Genomic DNA, 22,597 nt, shown 5'->3' with positions numbered 1-22,597 from the left:
ATAGTGGTAGTGGCGTCACCATCCATCATTCTATGTCATCATCGCCATTACATCGCCATTTTGCTGGAGAAACGGAATCGGAAAGGATCCTGCAGCAGGGTTTATGCTTCACGTCCGAGATGGTGCTGCCAAGATACCCTGCACAATGTCTAGAACGACCAATGGAAAGGCCACATTGCATTGGCACAGCCGTATTGTCCGGTTCGTCTACGCTCGTCGGAACGACTGTCGAAGCACCTTCTCGGGCTCGGGCCACGGTTTCGTCTGGCGTACCGTACAACGTCTCCTACCACCATGAAACGGTCGGCTGTTCCGACCGAAGAAGCGAAATGAAAATGAAAAAATCGTACTCTGTTCACGCAATGACTTAAACGGGAAATTCAGAAACACATATCCCGAATACTGTTGGAAGCATACGTCCTATGCGCACGTACAAACATATACGCTGGGTTACAATAAAAAGCGAAACAGAAAACCCACCCAGCCATCCAGTGGTCCGTTTCCGAAGGCCTGTGAAGCACAGAAGAAAAAGTAACGAAACCATTAATCATTTGACATGAAGCTGATACATTTTTATGCTCTTTCAGTATTAGTAATGTAATGTGTTTTTAAAAACATTCCTACTACGGGACTTATAAGCGTACGTATTTCTTTCTTTTCCACCGTCCGTAGTCCAGTCTACGCCCCTGCTCCTCCCGGTCATCTTCACTTCATTGTCAATCCGTCCGTCAATCTTTTCACTGTACAAGTCCTTCAATCACTGGTCGAGGTTGTCCGAATCAGAAGTCTATCTCGACATATGCGATCTTTGCTGGCCTGTCCAACCATACCGCCGTGGGACGATTTTGTGCTATGAAACGTGGAGGCAGTTTAAAGTATTAAATAGCGATAACAACATTGAAGAGTAAAGTAACTTATAAAAATATTTGCAAACATTTAAAACCAGAATAGTTGGCATTGGAAAAATCAAGATGCTGAATGTACTTTTTTCTTCAGTTATAAAGAGTTATGCGCTTACGGTTAACCTCATCAGTTTCAAATAATCAATTTTAGGCAGTTTTCAACGACTATATCAGTGGCGTGTTTAATATTTACATCTGATTAAGGCACGGTACAATGCACGGAAGACACATCCTGATTTACTCCCTGTTAATAAGGCAACTGAAAAACATTCCAGTTACCGGGATGATCAAGTGATTAATTCCCGTTTCAAATGCAGAACACAAACGAGCTCGTGAATCTGGTGATCAAGGTGTGTTTGTAAAGAGGAACGATAAGTGTCAAGTCATCGGCACAATGTAATTTTCTATTTAAAGTGCTAACCGTGGCCGTTTGGAAAAAATCCACTAACCGCTGATCACTAAGAGTCGCGGCTACTGAGATTGAGGTGTCGAATTGTGCGCAATGACTTAACGAATAATGAATGGTAAACATGTAGAAAAAAGGTTGATACCACCGAGACGCTCGATCGTTGTCTAGGTTAAAATATAATTGGCCTTGGAAATAGCATTTTCCTCGGCGGAAGATGGTTATTTGGGCGCCTGATTTGGTGCATATAGGCTTTGAGTGATTGAGTGATCCTCCGATAAACAGGTTCAATCGATTGAGAAAAGCTTAATTTTCCTACGGGTATACGGGCCATAAAGTAAACAGTGAAAGCAGGGTAGAAGCAAAGAACCTCTGTGGTTGACTGAGGGCGTGTATCCACACGAGATTAATGATTTAGATAAACATTTAACACGTCTTAATTGTAAATAACGAAAGATTTATAATTATTTGCCTGTTATTGTTCCTGTTTTTCCAAAGTTATTTTTCTGCCGTTGCATTGGCAATTTTATAGCGACTATACTGTTTTTACTACTTACTCTCTGTTTTGTATCATTAGAATACATTTTCCATCATTAAGTTTTTAATCGTGCTCATGTATTCGACTTCGACTCGTGCTTTCGGTTACTTCGACTTGATTCTACTATGCGCAAAAAAAGTTCTTTATGCCCTCGTATGTCCTGAAGTACGTAAAAGAATGTCGGGAGCATGGACATTCACGAGAGTAGCGTTGATAGAGTTGATGGCGGCAAAGAAAGGTGGCTGCAATGTAGCGTGACGTACGAAATATTCAATCGCTGACTTCTTTCATTAATCAAATTTTGCTCGGCTTAGTTGTCTTCAAACACGAGAAAGACCAAATGGAAACATGTTATTATTCCACTAATGATACAAGAGAAATGCCTAATGAACCTTCTTATGTGTTTCGTGACGCCTGTGTTGTTAAGATTAGTACAATATAAATCCAACTACTTAATCTTCAGGAGAAAAAACTGCAGTGAGGATGCATTTGATGTGTTGTTTTTCGGGAATCATGTCAGTTTTTCCAGACACCGTCTATTAGGCCGGTCGGTAACGAGAGGCGTTGGAATTACCGGCACACATCTTTGTGCTGTTTCAATGGTCCTGCGTTGTCCAAACGGTTTGTCAGGACTTACTGCTTCTACCGAAATTTATTGCTTTTCGAAAATTTTAAACATCATTAAATTATCATATATTACAGTCAACTCTCGGCGAACGCACTTCGCCGGTTTTCGGGGCGTTAGCCTACACCGCCCGGCCAATCAGCTAGTTGGCAGCTAAACTGAAAGTAATAATTATGACATGCTGTTAAAAAAATGAACATTCAATTCGAGAATATACGAGCCCCGGAGCAACTGGAGCTGATGGTAATCTAAGAAGCTTCCGTTTTGCAAGGGAGTGTATGCGTGTTGTTTTCATTTATTTATCATTTTTTCACCTTGACCCATCATCCCGAATACCAGCAATACTACGTTTCCCCATCATCATCATATCACCTGTTGGTCGCTCTTACTTGTATTATTCAGTGCGGCAATGTCGCCACTGTTCGCTTCACTTCTTCCGACGGAAACCGGCTACGTCGTCATTCATCAATGTGTATATGCGAACAGAAAATTAATGATTTCACAGTTTTTTAGACGTTTCATATTTTTCTTATTTGGAACGTTTGATAGATCACTACGAAGTGTAAAGGCGTGAACCCGCCTCGAGGAACTGATATAACAGGCGGGAGAGCTAATGACAAATTGGTTGAATTAAATGACAATCATTGCCAAACTTATTACCAGCTTCGTGTCAAAAATATTGGCGAGTTCGTGTGTGTGTATCACCTTGCCGCTGTAATCGACCCATTTGGTTAATTAATTACCATAGTCCGACGGATTATTAACGCACTAGGTTCATCAATCCACTACATGCTTAATAGTGTTTGATATACTTTTAATTTTGTAACCCTGCATTGAACGCGTTTATTTGTACTTTTAATCGAAAATATCGGATGAAAAGTCCGTATCTCAATACGTGCTGAACTAAATACTCTCTACAAGTAATGTGGTGTTTTCAGTTATTAAAAGCAAACTTCTTCGATGTTCTTTCCTTTTTCTATCGTTTCTTGACCACCATGCTCCTTATAGAACCCAGGGGGTGTGGCTATCAAGCACTGCAATCTTGTAACTTTAAGTGGCATCTTTTGCATCTCTTTTATTCGTTGCCCCTTCTCACCCCCACAAACACCCGTGTTTTTCTCGTTTAATGTAAATTTTCCATGCGACGGTGCCATATGGGAGTTTTCCTAATGCATTTTTGTTTCGCGCACCTCATACGTTTTCGAAATTTCAAACCATTTTGGTACAATTTTTAAATTGACATAGAGTTATAAAAAACTTAAAATCGCAGCAAATTTGATAAAAAAAACAACTGAATTAGGTTGTTAAAATCTGTTTTGCTGATGAAGAACTTCACAAATGATCTCCTCTAAAGTCTTCAGTTCAAAGTTGACTAAAAGTTAAAATGCACAACGATGGCTCCGTTCTCAGCTGGCAACACTGCCGGGTTTGCCGAACATGGAAACCTTTGCTGTACTCTTTTCTAGCTCTTTCCTTCTCTTTCTCAACATTGGATGTGCGTTCAAAATAGGCGGAGCTACGATCCATTGCTTGCGCATTCTGTTGCGAATGTGTGTGTTCCGTCCCGACGTCACTCGCCTGTGTGCGTTAAATGCTCATGCTCCTTCCCTTACTCCGATCTCTTTTCATTCTTTTTCAGCATCTATCTTGTTTATTCTGCCCGTTCGACTGCACAACAAAAGAGTTTGTCGATCAATACGGACGAATCTCTCGTCAACTCGATGGCAACTTTGGCGACGAACGCGTTGCTGAAGGCGAGGAGCCAACAGTAATCATCAACACAGGTTGCGCATCGGTCGAATTTTCTTTCGGTTTGGCTACTCTTTTTCAACTATCCGGATCTGTCCTCTATCGCTGAGTTGAGCAATCGTTCTGTTACACCGTGAAAGTATAAAATCTGTGTTTCGCTCCGTTACAATAGTTTTCTTCCGCCCGACGTTATGCTGCGCATAACCCTTCAATCGCGATGAGTGCAAATAGTGACATAGTGCAGTGATGTTGAAGGCCTTTGCAATGCAATGTTGCGTGGTGATTAACAGTCGCAAAAATTGCTACCGGAAATGTCATTAGAACATTGCATAAGTTTCCTCTAAAGCATCAAGTGCATGGTAATACAATTTATTGCGTGCCGTTGGTTTTTTGTGCTATACAGTGATGACAGAATGTAAGCTAAGTCTAGCGAAATATGTATGGTATTGTGCAATTTCTCGAAACCAATTCAAAAGGCAACAGTAATTGAAAAAGTCTTTTCGCAGTCTTTTCGTGAAATTGTATGTGCTTACCTGTGCAGTGGGTGTGTATGCGGCTGTGAAAGCTCTTTGTGTGTATTGTGTTGTTACTTGGTGATTGAAAATGAGTTCGTTCCTGATGGGATACCCGCATCATCACATTCAATCCATGGGCATTAATATTGAACCCAAATTTCCTCCGAGCGAGGATTACGGCGGTTTCCACAACGGATACGGTACCGTCAGTGGGATCACGCAGCCAGTGAATCCTGACTACTTGCACCATTCTCAGCCGGATTCCCTACATCACGCCAGTGCGACAGGTGTGCTTAATGTGGCCAGTGGAAATAGCGTAGGAACAAACGGGCTTCTCGGAAGCAGCGGCAGCAGTGGCGTTGGTACGGCTGGCTACAGTGGATATTCGACATCCATCGCTGGCCACTATTACCACCACCCGCACCACCATCATCACCACCACCATCACTCTCACCACCCACACAACGGCTATGTGTCACCCGTGCAAATGCAATCTGCACCCGCGGCCACTATCGCACCACCCACCGTCCTGCCGACCACCGTATCTTCCGCTGTCGCGGCAAACTCCATTCCTAATCACGATTACTCCTCGAATGTAACCTCTGGATATTATGGAGGTTATTACGGAGAGCCTGGTCAAGGACATCAATCCATGATGGATACGCCGCTTCAATGTTCCAGTACAGAAGTGGCCAACACTGCACTGGGCCTGCAAGAGCTTGGTAAGTTAATCACCTTTTGAATTATGGCTTCATAAGTTGAGCCGCCATAAGATCATAACGAAATAGATAAATGTCGAATCTGAGTGCTGAGCGGATGTGCTGTGAAAGCATTAGAAAAAGAGAACGAAAGACGAAAGAGGAAAACCAACATCATTCTCAATTGAATCGATGATAATAAATTAGCATTCCATCAAGCATCTTGCCCGGAGTGATGAGTCGGTAACGCGACAGCTATGAGCAATCTGGAGCGAAATATTGTCATTCCTCTCAATAACTCGAGTATGCTTTGTGCCACCAACCTTGAAGTAAAACTGAATTTGAAACATGAAACTTGAATTTTTTGTAGTAATAGATGCGATGAGTAAACAATAATAATGTCGTTTGTTCGTCGTGAACTCATATTATAGCCATTTCAGTTATAGTCTTGGTGATAGTAAATTGATGACACTAGGTCCTACCTTGCCGTGATTCTGTGTGTTCAATCGTTTATTTTGTTTCCCTAACAAAATGGATATCATTCTTTTCACACGCGTCATCCGCATCCGCAGCTTTCTACGAGTTTTTGAGTTGCTCAATATTCGAGATTAAATTTAGATGGTCACAATATCAACTGAATCATTATATATTGAAAAGGTTATATAGCTAAATTTTAAATGGCTACATCATGTATGTGTAAAGTTAACAATTCACCTACTAATTAATATTTAACGTTTATGTTACCGTTGTTATTTCGTTCTGTTATTATGTATGGAGTTGATGTCTGTAGTTCCAACTTTGCACTATACAGCGATCGTCACGAAAAGATCCTTAAGAATTACTTGTCCAATACATTAACATAGCTTCCTTGAACCGCGGGCTTGAACCGCCCCTGGAACCACGAAGTACGGAGCTGCTTTGTTGCCGGGCTTCTTGGTGGTCCAATCGTCAAAATTTCGAGGCCCTCCATCTGAATGCTCCTGTCCGCTGTCTACTTTTCTCGTCATGTTTCACTGTCATCCATCGTGGAACCCGCTTCGGGCATTTCTAACCGTTAAGTTTCGAGGGAAGACAATTCATGGCCAAACTATGACTAAGGCGTCTTTAGTGACAGCGCTTCTACTTTCCGGCAGCGCCTGCCTACGAATGGCGATTCTTAGAAAATGCACGTTTAGTTTTGAGACTATTGAGTGGAGAAATTGATAATGATTTTAGATAGAGATGGAGATTTTAATAATGCGTAGCACTAAAGGTTACTAAGTGTTGCTTTACTTTATGTTGAAAAAGGTCCTCGCCATGCTGCACAAGAACAGCAGCGAGGTCGACTCGGTTGTCGTTGAGTATATCATAAATTTATATTTTATTTTAAAATTTTATTTTATGTAATTATGTAATAAATGAATTTTGAAATTTCGATATAGTTCGTTAAAGTGATCACATTTAAATCATATGAAATTCAGAGTTAGATTATATAAGAACAATATTGTCTGATTGTTTGCTTTAAGTTTGTAGAAAAAATGCTTAAATTTTTCAACAAATTGGTTAAATGGCAGCCTTTATATAGTTTGATTAAAAAGAGAAAACAATCAAGGTGGACATTGACATGGACTGATCATACATAAATTTAAAAAAAAAACTCGTAAGCCGGCTTATAAACATAGCAAAGAAACATTTATGTTCTTTGTGTAATAACTGCTGTTTATTCTATGGAATGAGCACCGCAATATCTCTTTCGATAGTTTCAAATAAATGGAGGAAATTGAGCAACTGAGTCTAGCATTGTCTACAGTTTATCTGGTTCAACGATTCTCTTCAGTCTTCTCCGTAGTCAGCAAAGGTTTTATGTTTATTCGTGCGTTGGTTTTATGTTTTTATTTCAGTTCAGTCTGTACATTTTTTGTTGTTTGTAGTGATTAATGAATTTTTGTGCAGAGCTCGGATGCGACGTTCATTTCTCATTTTTGTAAATTTTTTTCTGTCCATGCGTCTCACTTTCTCCAATATCCTTCGTACATGCACAACGCAGGAATGAAATTGGATAGGCGAATAGAAGAGGCAGCTCCAGCAGGCCAACAGCTGCAAGAACTGGGCATGAGGCTGCGTTGCGACGATGCCAGTTCCGATCAGGTAAGTGTCCATTTCCGTCGAAGAGTCATATGCGTGGGATCTTCACATAGGTTCAATGTTCAACGTTTGGCTATATGGTGTCTTCCTACAAATCATAGGACGAATTTCTCGACGAGGAGCGCATGATGCTCGATCGGTCGCCGGACGAGCTGGACTCCAACGAAGGTGATCTAGACGAGCTGGACTCGGATAACGATCTTGGAGATGACCTGATGCACGCAACAAGTGACGGTGAGCGCATCATTTATCCTTGGATGAAGAAAATCCACGTTGCCGGTGTCGGTGAGTACAAAGTTTCAAATTAATTGCCCATTTCATCCCTCTTGTCCGTGACGGTATAGTAAAAACGGAAGACAAAATCACTGCGAAGCTGTCTTTAATGTAATTCCATTGACGGCTAACATCGCTAGGCTTCTTAGTGAATTTTTGAAAAATTAGATGACCACTTATCACTTTGGTTGATCGGCAACCGATCGCAAACCATCGTCCGGTCACCTTGCTGCAACTTGTTGCCATGAGTTGGTGTCTAAGAATCGAAGGGTCCCTATGTCGACAGCAGTATCTATTGAAAAGCAAAACACCATAACCACACAATACAACATCACACAAATATTTTAAAGAAGATAAATTGGGCCCAATTTATCACTGCGGCTGCGCTTCGAGTGCCGGTCCAAGGCCACCAAAGCCGAAGGCGACCGCATGAAGCTCAGCTCAGCATAAAGAAACAACTGATGAGACAAATGTGTTTTAATGAGCCTAGGACAGTTCACAAGGACAACTTTTCTTGCCATCAAACGAACAGTAGTGACGGATGGCGTTCCAATGTGTGCTCATCACAATCCATTTTATTTACCATTTACTCCGATACCTCATATTGCATCCTGTAATGGCGCAGGGTTAAGGACTATACGACCAAACTGGAGAAAAAGGAGGAACAGGATCCTAATTGATTCCATGGATCTTTCAAACACTGTTGAAGCCAAGGTCTTGTGCTCGATTCTTTAAACTTCCCTTTCATTTGCTTTGGTTTGTAACGGCATGCGCCACTCGAAGCTATCTCTTGAAACGCATCGAAAACTATTAGATTGAAATATGTAAATTAAAAATGCAAACCTTGCACACATGCAGAGACCTTTCGTCTGTACACCACGGCGGACTTCGCAAACTTCGTTTCCGGTGGTTCCGCTCTTGTATTTTGGAAACAAAAACCGGCCCCGATTTCAAGGCAAATTAAATAGTAGAGTAAATTCTGGATTCGCATTGATATGCATTCGCATTGATTGTCAATATTTTAGAAACGTTTTTTTATTCCGGTTCATAACCAAATTTAACGATTTCCAGTTCAACGAATGGATATTGACGCGCCATCAATTGATGAATTCTTCTGCGACTGTGCAAAATACGTTTGATGTAGTCAATGCATATCAATTGTAAAATATTTAAGTACAATTGGCACTCGGTCGCAGTTTCGCATTAGTTGGATTAGGAACTATCGTAAATAATAATCTGGATTAGACATTTTAAAACAAAGGCTCCTAAGGTTACTTAAATTCGATAATTTTTGTTCTAATTCTGGAATTCTGCGCGTATTTCTGCGTAACGTGCGTATTTCTACACTTTTTGGCAAGACTTAAACATGGATTTTGTTTTACTTAGCCATGGATGTTCCGTTGGCGCTTACAAAAAAGAATTTAGTTAGTTTATTTGATAGGTGTTACAGTAACTCTAATCGCCTACCAATCCCCTTAAGGCAAATAGTTTTTTAAAGGAATGCATGGTAGTCAGCAACAACGGAGCATCCTATCAAACTGCAACTAAACAAAAGAAATTAAAAATATGAAAAACCTCAAATTGAATTCCAAATACTTAGGAACATTCCACAGATTCCTATCCTAGTAGGAACTGTCCGTTTACCTTCTTCTGATTGATTAACATCGCACACGTGATAAAGGAGTTGATAAGCAAGACTGTGCAGTGTACTTACTTACGTCACTGATGAGGTGATAATTTGATAACACGAGACATTCTCCCATCACCGAGCACGCAACTTATTTAGTCTTCTTCGGGTAGATCGAGTGAAAATACATCTTTTGGATGAGCCAATATGCCTGGGGCTTACTGGTAAAATGAATCACGTCGTCAACCTTGCGGAGAACGGAGCACACCACTCCAAGCTGTAGCAGAACGTCCGAATAATTGATAGCAGTTAATTTATCTTCTGAGCCTCGGGTACCCATTTAGCAAGGGGAAGCACGGCGCGGGCTACGTGCCAGTAAAGTTTCGTCGTGATTCGTTTCTGGTAAACTCGAACACTTGCTATCGTAGCGGAACGGTGGCGGTTTTCATTGTTTCGTCTTACTTTTCGGCAAAACTTTTTGCAACCGTGATTTCCTCGTACTCTGCGGCTCGGACAGCAGCGCTGTAGAATTATTGTGGAAAGTTATTTTTTGGAAATCCCCGAATGCGAGACGACAAACGCTGATAGCTCGAACTGCGCTATTTTGAACAGCGTCCAATATATCAATGTCAAAATGGGACGTGCGAGCAAAACTGTATTATGAAATTATATTTCGGCCGAGCATGCTAAATAACGAAAACATTCTTCCACAAACAGTATCTTCTTGCCACCGGGTGAAGGAGCCAAGGAAAATTAAGCTGGAAGTATGGGTGGCGGTATATCATTTTTCCATCAACTAGTCAAACTTGTCCAGCTTCAGATACTTTTAATGAGCTGAACGTCGCTCGTTGCTGTCCACTTTATCGTTGCAGAAGTTTGGGGTGTTTGACGTGAAGAAACTCGCCCACGCTAACTGATTCGCGGGAGCGATAAATGGAGAGAACGTTGACGGTCGCGTTCGGTGAAAGTCAATCAAAGAAACAAGCTGTTGTCAAAAGTTTTGCATTCCCAAGCCCCGACGAGTGTACGGCGGTTGAAGAAAATTGAAATAATTTATTAGCCTCTCACCTTCTTTAAAATTAAGCGATGTATTTGGCAAGTCACATCCACACCCTAAAGATACTCCAACTTTAAGGCGGAAATTAGCGGTTGGTGCGATAATAGGGCTCTGTTGGTTTTCATTCTACAATTTGAAGAAACTCGTAGATTGACGGATCAAAAAACCGATAAACACAGTTTTGAAGGGCACGAAATATTTCCCAACAACCTGTGGCCACTTTCCTTTCGAGAACGTTAGTATTTGGGTAGACAGGTTTTATTCGAGTTAATGTCTGATGTGCTAAGACTATATTCTAATTTTCTTGCAAACTCTTATATCTAAATCCGTTTCCTATGTTTTATGTTAAATTCGAAAATTGTACGTGAACCGTGAACATTTCAAACGTTACTTCCGCAGACCGCCACAAAGTATCATTACTCTTTTCCCACACTTACCACTTTTATCAGGTTAATGAACATTATAACAACTAGAAACCGGGTTTCCGTAACCCCACGCCTTCGCCCAAATCGAAGTTAAAATCTAGCGGCCTTGCCTCTGAACTATGCAGTCAAACTGGAAATGAATTATTCGTTCCGTTAATCCTTTCACAACCTGAAGAAACTGATTTTCATAAACAACGCTTCCGAACCGAGCGATGTCATTGACAGACGGCGCTGGAAGCGGAAACATAAAGTGAGCATGAATGAAGAATCGAATGCGAAAGGGAAAGGACGGCGTCGAAACAAGTAGCCACCATCAGCTGCGCGGTTATCGATCGTTGAGGATCTATTACATTTCTGGATGTTTCTTCTGTCTGCTTTTTTTCTTCAATAATCCACCCAAACGCCATCGGTCGGCTGAAACAGCTTAGGCCAAAACACAGTACGGACGAGACATCGACTCGGCGCGCGGGCATATCGAAGCGAAGCACACAAACACCCGAAACCGGTATGCTTGTCGGTCTGTCATCACCCACCCAAATGTTGAATGACGACAAGGTTGATTATAAGCGGCCTTCCCCGACGTAATCCATGAACGGTCAATGCAGCCCGTCGCCAGGTGACGATAGTCCCTTGCTACGTTGCCGAACTCATTCAACCGGCTCCAAGCACACCAGTCATGCTTTTCACATTACCCTGCTGTGGGGGCACTTCTGTCTGCGCCCCGAACCGTCCGGGCAGGACTGGTTTGTGCGGAGGAGAGTACCGCGAGGATGCGCCTCTGCGCCGGAAGGCGGAATGCGAACTCATGGTTTAGCTACGATACGATGTAGCATACTCCAAATGTGGCCAGACGGCGACGGCGAGGAACATGCGATGGTGTTTCTTTCCTATCAAGTCATTGCGAGTAATGTCTGGGGAAACCATTTACGTACGGACAGAAAACAGGGTAGATGATATCATGCACAGAAATTTGTTAGCAATATCGAAATGAGATATTCGCCTGATAGCCCAGCCCAGTGTTCGTGAAAGGTTGGAAAGTGCTGATTGGAAAATGGTTTATAAATAATTCAAATAAGTTCTGCTAACTATTGGAAAGTATGAGTGGTCATCACCCAGGTGATAATGCAAGCAAAAATTACTGGGTTCAAAGCTGTGACTATTTAAAACAGCTATCGCGTTTTATGGCATTAGAATTACGACTTCCTGAAAACTACGCAGAATACACATATTGATCTAATAAATCATCCAGTCATAACATTTTAACTTTAATCAGTTTCATTCCTGTAACTACCGACCGTCGGAGTTTGCTCCCGTCCGACAGCAAACTGCTCTCTACCGGACGGTTGATTCGACTCACATCCATCGACTCAACCGCTAACCTCGGCTTGCCATCAAACTCGCCGATGCCTTGCCAATACCGTACCAATCAGTGGATTCCGTATCATGGATTCATTAAATTTCCTTTCAAACTCCAATTGCATCACATGCAGCGTCAAAGGCGTTCTCGTTCCCCCGTGCCTTAGATGACATGCGGACAATTAACCTTGAAGCCGATGCACGTACCGAGCAAATCCGTCGGCCGTCAAGTGATTCAACACCCGCCAGCCAGTACCTTAGCGAGCGAAGCAGTGGTCAAATTAGTTACACGTGTACTGCTGTTTGAAAAAGTGCAAGCGATTTTCCTTTTTGTAGCCCAGACCAACAGACCTTCAAGCAGTCCGCGCTCAAATTCCTCGCTCCCCCCGGGGAAGGGCCAGTCCGCGGCGGGGTAGGTAACCGGAGCACCGGCGGAGTGTTGCGCGAATAAACGGCAATGAATGTGTTGCATTAAGAAAAATCTTGCAACTCATGCAGCTGCCTGCAACGCCGTGCATCTCGCAATGGGTGCGCTGATGCATGCGCCCCAGGCCCCAGGAGTGCGTTTGTGCAATAGTTCAGTTGAAGGTTTGTCGCGCCAGGCTCTTCGCAGGTGGCTCAAATAACGGCAAGAATGCAACGAAACCCACAGAAAGACGACAATACTCCGTCCTAACCCTTGTCGCTGCAGTCGGCTTGGTGTTGTTCTTTGTTGTTGGTGTGGTTCTCCCAACAATTCCCATCAACTCCTGCGGTCCAAGATCTTCGTGGGCGTTGTTTGTTAGCCCGGCTACATCAATTTCGTCTCACTAGCTGTTTGGCTACGTAGTATTCAGCTGGAAAAGTGTTCCAGCATGTTTGGTAAGTGATATTTGTCTCTTGGTTTGGACGAGGCGTAAGAGAATGCTACGTACGATGCAACTGCACCAAGTGAGTGCATTTTAACGTCGGACAGTCGATGCACGATATTTGCGACGCGGTAGGAAAAGTGACGAGTCATTCTGCATCCGCTTGGCACACTGGCCACGCCGGCAATTACTGGGTGTACCGAGCCAAGCGTTCGAAAGGGCGCGAATCCAAGATCGCGGTCACGGTACATCGTCGGTGTGGCCGATTTTCATCTGAGCGCTAGATAACTATGCCAAGGTGGCTTCGTACCCACTTCTGTCCGTCATAACCAGTGCATGGCGTCGAAGCAGCGCCTATCGATTCACTTTCGCTCTCACTAGGACTGCCTCCCCTAGAAGAAGCCACACGCTGGTGGTGGAGTAATCGAGCTTCCGTTAACTTGTTCGCGGATGTCGTACGGTTTCGACGTCGATCCATCATCCGACCTTCGATCGACCATCCACAACAAATGTCCTTGTAGTGTTTTATTTTTTATTCGATTATTCACCAACGCCAACAAGCTTGCACCCGGCGTCCGCTCCTCTGGTGAGACTACTGGGAGTCATTATCGGTTTCGCTGCAGCAGGGGCAAAGATTAATGATCACGCGGATGCCGTCGCGTTCTTCGGACTCTCGACGATTCGAGGAACGTCGATCGGCACCAACCATCGGGCGAAGTATCGTGCCACTCGTCAGCCGTCAATGGCCACCTATGGAGCTCACGAAGCTTTCGGTATAATTTGTTACGGGGGCGTCGTACGGTAGACGTAAGATCCGAAATTCACCCGACAGCATCGGCCCAGGTTATTCCCATGCTACCCGAGACGTAGTAAGACGCGGAAGCACAGCGATACTTAAGGTGGTTAAGACGATGAGGTTGGCCAGTGTTGCTTGTGACTTTCCGTCTCGCCGCGCGCCTTACAGAGAGCCTTGTAGTAGCTGCGTGTAATAGTAGGTAGCATAATTTCGGGGCTCTGGCCATATTAATTACAACACTGGCTCGAGCCGGTTGCACAAGCAAGGGAGGCCACGGTGATAAGAATCAACAAAACCCCGACGACGCTTGGTTTGAAAACTCCAGTAACGGGGGCCAACGGGAATGCTTCGGCTGTCCGCTGGTTGGACATCGAAAACAAAACGTCCCTTGACTATTTTTCTATTCCACTTGGAAACAAACAAAAAACGGCACGTTTCGCTTCCCTCGGAACTCCTGCATCGATTATTGTTTCTTCGTTCGGCGAAGAAAACGTTCGACTGAAGGTAAGCGCCCCGGCGCGTTAATGATTAATTATCGTTACTTCAAACGCAGTGTGTGCGGCAACGAACGTGGCGGTGTTCAGCGGTCGTCTGCGGTGGCGAAGGTTTACTTTTATGTGCACAGAGGAAAATATAACTTATAATAATTTATCAGCTCGGCTAACGTCATGCTGATTTACGGCCGCATTGCAACCTGACAATCGCCCGTCGATCATCGATCGTTCGATCCCGCGGGACACCCTGTTTCCCATAAGATTGCATTTCGATTGCGTTTTCTAGCTTTTGCCGTTACAGCTACGATGAACGAAAATTGAAACACCAATAGCGTTGGCCCCCAGGACTTTGATTCAGAAATCTTGGATGGACCCCAAAACAAAAGTGTATGCAGGAAGACATGATTTCTATTATGACCTGCTCCACGTATTTTCCCAACAAGGACGGCATGCTTTTGCCCATTTTTCCCAGAGAAGTAGACCGATGGAGACTCCTACTATTTCCTTCTCCCGATACCGCCTGTTTACCCCCCAATGGGATTGAACCATTCGCCGGGCTCGATGGATGATGTCAGTGAAGCGACCGCGAAGCTGTACGCCGACGAGAATGCTGGATACTTTTCACGTCAATCAAGAGAAGCTTTGTATGTCATTCAATGCCAACATGAATAGACAGTCGGCTACGTCGTTTGGTGCTTATGAGTGGATAAGCGTACCTTGCTCGGGGCACTGACGGGTCTATAAAGGAAAGGCAGGCACCATACCTACCGTCGCTATAACCTTTCTGTGAATTCTTGAAACTAATAGTCGTGCTCTTTTGCCAAGTAAGAACACTTAGCGAACATTGAAGTTAACATTAGACAACAAACAAATTTATCTAACAACGAAACTTAATAATTCATATTTGATTGAATTTTAAGGTTTCTGAATAGGTCATGTATCTGATTCTTTAGACAAAGAGAGGAAGACAAAGTTTATCGTGTGAACTGAATTGATCATTTGAGTGAATGTTTAAGGTTGCAAGACCGAAACTGTGATGATTAACATACAGATTGATTTAATCACGTATAGTGGTCCAATCCAATTTCCAATTTCTTCATTGTGTTTGATAGTACACAATCTAGAGTAGATTTACTTCTATATGAATAATAATAATTCGAATCTTTTTATACTTTGTGACATTCAATAAAGAGTAAGTAACGCGTAATGATTTCATTATTCCTATTGAAAAGACTTTATTTTGTTTCGCAGCTTATAAAATACCAAAAACTTTTAAAAAATGAGAACCAACCGTAGAAGAGTGTTAATTGGGCGTAGTTTCAAGTTTTACTACCAAAAGATTCATTCCAAAAATACCTTTTCAAAAGCGAAGCAGAATCTGCTAAATAATCAAGGATTGCGAAAATGAACGTTGTGTTCACACTGTTTAATCTGGTGGGCATTTAAAATCAACACAAAAACGAATCAGATAAACGACTAGTGATCTTCTAAACTACAAAAACTCATAAAAGTCAACAAAAGCTTCAATCGAAAGGTAAAGAAATCTCTGCTGCGGATGTCACCCGACGTAGACTTTTTGATGTATGCAAATCTGATCATGTTATCGTAAAGTTTTCACACCCAATGAAATTAATTTCAATAAAAGAATTTTACCATCAGCATATTTAATCATCCCCTTCATTCTGGGCAAAGATGCTCCGGACGGATGAAGTGTTGCTAATGCAGTTATGAGAAGTTGAACTTTTCTTCTATACGCATGCCATTAAGATCTACGGAAGCATCTTTTATGAAACTGGCGGGTGTGTAACCTTTCTGGGTCATATTGACTCGAAAGCTTACCAAACATTGATGAAAAAAAAATCATTCATGAAGGAAAATATCTTATTGGTAAATGTTTTATCCTACAGTTTTGGACATTGCAAAAATTCCCTATTTCATTAAAACATTCTGGGCAACATTAATACCTCAGAATTTATTTCATGAATATAACACTTATTTTATTTCTTTTCTTAAAAAAACAAATTTTTTGGTAATGTTGTCTGAACGTAACAGCATGCATTGAAGACAATAAAGTTTGTTTCTCACCAGAGACGTTTGGGCTAAATGTTTTCTTCTCTCAATCAATGATCATTTCATTAATCCCAAAAAGAAGCAGGAATATTGTTTGCAATATTAGACATTTTTTTGACTAATTTTTAAGAGACCAGCGAATTAATTAATTGTTCACCCTCGTATTTCATCAAATCGTTTGTTTGGTTGAAATAAACTTTGTTTCGCTAATCGCTGTAAATCAATTAATATCGAAACATCACAAAACATCATTGAATGAAAATTAAGAAGATTTGGAAGACGTGTCGACGTATCTCGATGTAAAAATAACATTTTAGGCAACCCAACTGAACCAAAATATCTGTAAAATTGGTCTAGATTTAGAAGGAGCATATTGGCTATTCGACCCATTATACGGTACAACGGGAACGTGCAAACCAATTGCAGACAAGTTAGACTTTTCTATGACATTTTATTCATTAATCGTAACATGCAATGGTTACAACAAAAGGATTTTATCAAGGCAATTTATAAAGGGTTTTATCTACAAATTTGCAAGGTGGGGACTTTATTTTCCCCCATTAACCCGGCATCTCAATTTGAATTTATTCCAATAAAAGGGTGAGTTAAACAGCTTATATTCTCTAACTGAAAATTCCATTACAAACGAAGCCACCGATGCTGCATTGCGATGGTCGCGTCATGGGGGCCGCCGGAAAAATTGGTACGCGAGAGATCTGCTTCACATAGTGGTTTCTGTGCACACGAAAATACCAAATATTCTGGTAACAAACAGCAAATGGGGGTTTCTGGGGTGCCTAAATATCGATGTTTTTCTTCGATACTCACAATATTCTATATTTTACTTTTTGCCTTGTTTCTTCTCAGCTAATGGGTCGTACCAACCGGGTATGGAGCCGAAGCGGCAACGAACGGCTTATACTCGTCATCAAATCCTAGAACTGGAGAAGGAGTTCCACTACAATCGCTACCTAACACGACGCCGACGGATAGAGATCGCGCATACGTTAGTTCTGTCGGAGCGCCAGATCAAAATTTGGTTTCAAAATCGGCGCATGAAGTGGAAGAAAGACAATAAACTACCAAACACCAAAAACGTTCGCAAAAAAAACGCTGACCAGAGCAAAAGTGGAGGATCCAACACCAACAGTCAAGCGGGCAGTGCAGGGAGCGGGGCCGCGAAAAAGTCGCGGAAAACGACCGGCGCGACGATAAATGGCAAATCCAAACAGCAGCAACAAAATCTACAGAATGAAGTAAGTGCTTAGTTCGTTGATGCGGCGCTAATAGCTTTTGTGCATCGAAACACAGTGTACCGTGGCCCGAAAAACAACTGCTCTACAGTTTTCGTATTCTTCATTTTTTTACTGAACTGTTTGCCTGCAATCAGTGCCTTCGAACGGACAGTCTGGAGAGTATCAGTGATGTCCACGGCAATGCAATGCCCGCTGCTAACAATGGATCAACTCCATCATACATGGCGTCGTCCGACGTTTCTGGGATGCTACCGTTAACGAATGGATCGAACGCAACATCCAATGGGTCCAGCAACAGCCACGGCGGCCATGATCTTCTGTCCCAGCACCAGCACCAGCCACAGCAGCAGCATCATCATCACCACCAGCCAGGGCAGCATCCGCACCAAACCCATTTAAATAGTCAAACTTCCAACAATAACAATAATAGCAATGCCACCAATAACATGAACAGTGCCATCAGCACGCAACATTCTATCAGCATAAAAAACGACTACGATCTGACCACGCTGTAGGAAAAGCAACTAACTGCACCTTCCACACCCACAGTGTCCCACGTTAGCATGAATCTTAGTGGTTTGATCCCAAGTGATTTCAACGTAGAGATTTTCGTGGAGCGAAAATTCTATCGCAAGTGTTACGGACGAACACCGGAACCACACCCGAAGGGCAAACTTCTTAAATATGGCGGTGCGGCCAGCATTTTACTCGTCCGCCGATCGTTTTGAGCCGATCGCCTACCCGCGTAATGGCACATCTCTGCTGTGCGAGCGGCTTCGAGAGATAGCCTTTTAAAATATAATAGAGAATGTAGAAAGTCTGAAGCCCGGTAACAAGATCGGGTGCGAACGTTAATACGCTCCAGCACCTTGGCTACCGATGGTCAATATAAACTAGTAATACGTGTAGAATGTAGAAACCTATTCAAATTGCTCACAACTAAACAAGTCAGACAACGTTCTTAGGTGGACAAGCCATGTGGCAATGGATTCGTAAAAGGATTCCTCGGTGGATTGAGAAGCTGGTGCGATGTGGACACAAGAGACAGGTTGGTTTGTAGATAGCAACGATCCCTAGTGTTTGTTCGATTGGTCGTACGGGACAATGGTGAGTGATGGGCAATTTCAACTATTTAAGACCCGTTTATTATTCGCATTATTGGAACGCCCAAACCAGGAACTAACGGTTTCGTTCGTCTTTTGCTCGGTACGTTTTTATTGATTTTTTTTTTGTTCCAACAACTCTTAAGAAATATTTAATTCATTATGAAATGGTTGGATTTGTCTTATCATTTACCGTCTTGTGCACCGTCTTGCCAAACACGGGTCATGACACAAATTCGGATGAAACAGTGATTTAGACATATAAGGACTGCGTATCGCAAAATACCCAACTGTATATAGATGTTTATAGCAGATCGCCGAAGGAGAAGAACAAATGCGTTCACAGTGCTACTAAGCAGAAATGGTCATGCTCGTTACATTATGATTTTCAGTTTTATGAAGATGAGTTTTGCATACTGTAGAAATAAGCGTGTCGTGATCATTCCACGATATGGATGGCCAGGTAATGAAACTTGAAAACTTGCACACGTTGCACCATGTGCCATTGATGGTTCGGTAGATTTCATTTCAGTTTTCGAACATTACATTCTCTGTCTGTCAAGTTGCCGAAACTGCTCTAACCAAATCATTTCGTTGTAATCTTTTATACACGGCTTCTATCGCTAAACGAAAAACGAGTGCAACCTTCTTCGTCCTGTACATGTGTTATTCATCTTGGCTTACACAGTGTGTTTATTTTCATACCCTTATATGTTTTTCTTTCGAACAACATTGCAAGAAAAATGCCATATTCATAGGTCGGAACAGAAAGGCCAATCACTCGTAGCTTCCGTGTCGGAACGCAAATAGCATTAAGCGAAAACTAGAAAGGCAAACAATAAAGTAAAGCGGCATAATTTCCCATGTTTGGTAGCAATTTCTCATATCTCTCGGGTATTTGGGCTGAACGTATTTTGAAAGATAACCCTTCCGTTTTCCGCCTATTTCCCCGGTACCGTACGGCCCTGCGGGTGGCTGTGGGCGGTTCATTCTACACTCGACAAAATTTCTGCTTTTGCAAACATTCCGCAGCGTGCCATCGTTGCAACGGACAAATAAAGGACACTGTAAAACAAACGGTAGCACAAACGGGGAGAAAAATTTGCCGACTGACCCGTGTCCAGCGGCTCACGGTGCGTTCGGAGAAATGGTTAATCCTTTGACTTCTCGGACCAGTGTGAGACCATAAATAAATAGGAGATAATACGGTTGTCGGAATGGCCAACCCAAGCCGATCTCCAGCCGCGCACCGTAAGGAATCGTCTCCACCGGGCTTACGGCACACTTCAATGCGATTAAAACCCCTTTTTCAGAAATGACTGCATCATCAGGTAAGATGAAGCCGTACTTTGCGCAGCGCAGTTCCTAGTCCTAATTGCAGCTTAACGGTCAAACGGCGAGCGACGGAGCGAGTATGAAATTGACCAGAGTCCGTGCGTCGCAGGTTAAGAGGCCCATTCAAAGTCGAACAGATCTAGCCCTCTGCAGTTCCTGGCAGACCGATTCGCCCGGCACATCCCTGGATTTAATATGGCGAGCACGTTGATGAAAGTTTGTTTAGCAGCCCAAAATGGGCGTCCATGTTGTCGTAGGGGAAATGGCCTGAATCCTACCATTAAACACAAAATTCCTAATACAAGTAGCTGAACGGGGCACATCAAAGGCACGTCACTTTCCAGCCAGCCGTAATTCATTCGTATCCTACGCGATATTAACATGACACTGGGGTAACGAAGGCAAAGACGATGGTGACAGTGGATGCGAGTGAAGAACAGGCACATCCATCAAAATATCACGAGACGATTCACATAAAATATGCACGTACAGCGCTCTCGCCCGTGCGATTACCGACGAAATCCCAATAATAATGAAAGCCACTTCACGTCGAGCGTTTCCTTCGAATGAACCTTCTGTGTGGAACTCGCGCGTACTCCGGAATCCCCCGATTTTCCCCTCGCAACGGTCGGAAACTAAACAAACGCGCCATACACACGTGCCATTCGGAAAAGATTTTCGGGAATGGAAATGAAAGGTGAGGAAAATGAAATACTTTCTTGCCCGGATGCCAAAGATGGCAAACATCGACCCTCGTGACGGTTTTTGTCAGGGGGAAATTAGATTGGCCCGTTCTTTCGCCATCGTCGTCGGGTATCGTTTGTTCTAACGAACTCTGTCGGCGTCTGACGGCTAAGGGTCGGAAAACGAGAATCCCTGCCAACGACAGGGACTAGGGACGAAAGAAAAGTATCAAACACCATGTCCGTCCACGGAGTGGTGAAACGTCTGAATTGCCTGTGTGTTGATAGACGGCCATTTTGAAATGTCCCGGGGAAAACCACTCCCTTCTGTGGAAGGAAACACAGTCTTTTTACGGTTTAATAGAGCTTACAGTATTTAAAATATTTCTTCGTAATATTGTACATCCGTTTACTGATTTTGATTTGTTCAATGTGTGTTATTAATATGTTATCTGTTGTATTCCTGCTATGTTATTGTTTTTGCTGGCGAACGCCTCCTTTTTATTTATGAAGAATACTTCAATATAATTATTTTAACTTCATTATAATCTATGTCTATTGGAAACACTTATACAACAATCTGTGGATTGAGAATTGAGTTTACGATGTTACACTTATTGCGGTGTTCACAGATCGGATTCGTGTTTTGGTTCAATTATGTGCTATACAACTTTATAAAAGTTCTTGTCATGTGCATTTCCAGACAGAACATGTACTGATTACAATTTTAGTGAACTTTTACTAACAATAACATATATAAAATTAAAATAATCCTTTTGTAATGATTTGTTTCAACACAGTATTTAAGTGTCCGAAATAATAACGGAAGCAATGTATTTCATGAACACGGAACGACGAGTAAAACCATTTGAGTGAATCCCAAACAGAACTAATCGAGTATCGTTTTTTTTATTCTTTTCTTATTTTACACATTTTGAGTCTGCCGGATCTGGAAATCTGGCGGATTGGCCAGATTTAATTCCTTGTTTTCGTTCTAACGCTTCCCTGATACCTCTTATACCATTAGAAAGATATTCTAAAAAAACATCTTATGTGAACACTTATTATCAACAGCTTATCAGCGGCAAACTATCCTGCACACTTCTACAATATGTATAGAAGAGAGCACTGTAAACATTTTCATTTTTTTTTTTTTTTTGATGTCCGGACAATCAATCGTAATACTTTATCATGAGTTAATTGTAATATCTTTCCACAAACCAGTCTTCTCAGCCGCGTCCGCCGCATCCTCATGTCTACATTAACATTCCCAGCGCCAGTTGCGTGCAGCAACATTGAAAATAAAAAACGAAGGAGATGGTTGGATTCAATCAACCAGTCGATCAGACACACGAGAGAATTCTGCATAACACACTCGAAACGAAAGATTTGTCTTAATTCATGACGAAGGGAATGAGGATCGCCTCAAACGAACGGCAGATTCGTTCTCGTCTAGACGTTCGTGCATGACGACCAAAACAAACAAACCTTTCTGCAGTAGATCAACGATGTGTCATTAACGAATTAAAACATTATAAATGTATTATCACTGTGTCATGCGATGGTCAGTTTTTTGGTGGCAACACCATCATCAACATCACGATATCGGAGAAAGGATTTTTGGGGCAACCGACGTCGAATTGCACACTTCAACCAGAACCATAACCCTGCTTATCAACACCACTGCGAGCCCGTCGATGTGAGTAACCGTGTGCCT

At 42.5% G+C, this 22,597-nt stretch overlaps 1 protein-coding gene across 1 annotated transcript; it reads left to right on the top strand.

The window, feature by feature from the left end:
- The first annotated feature begins 4,823 nt into the window (after positions 1 to 4,823).
- LOC131209108 (homeotic protein deformed) lies at positions 4,824 to 18,274 on the top strand. Its single transcript, XM_058202096.1, has 5 exons — positions 4,824 to 5,457; positions 7,460 to 7,560; positions 7,659 to 7,842; positions 17,371 to 17,759; positions 17,894 to 18,274. The coding sequence occupies exons 1-5, from the start codon at positions 4,824 to 4,826 to the stop codon at positions 18,272 to 18,274; spliced, it is 1,689 nt and encodes a 562-aa protein (XP_058058079.1).
- The last annotated feature ends 4,323 nt before the right edge of the window (positions 18,275 to 22,597 follow it).

This window comes from Anopheles bellator, chromosome 2 (genome assembly GCF_943735745.2).
Source record: "Anopheles bellator chromosome 2, idAnoBellAS_SP24_06.2, whole genome shotgun sequence".
NCBI lineage: Eukaryota > Metazoa > Arthropoda > Insecta > Diptera > Culicidae > Anopheles > Anopheles bellator.
Note: the sequence above shows the minus strand (reverse complement) of the source record. Positions and strands in the feature narration are given on the sequence as shown.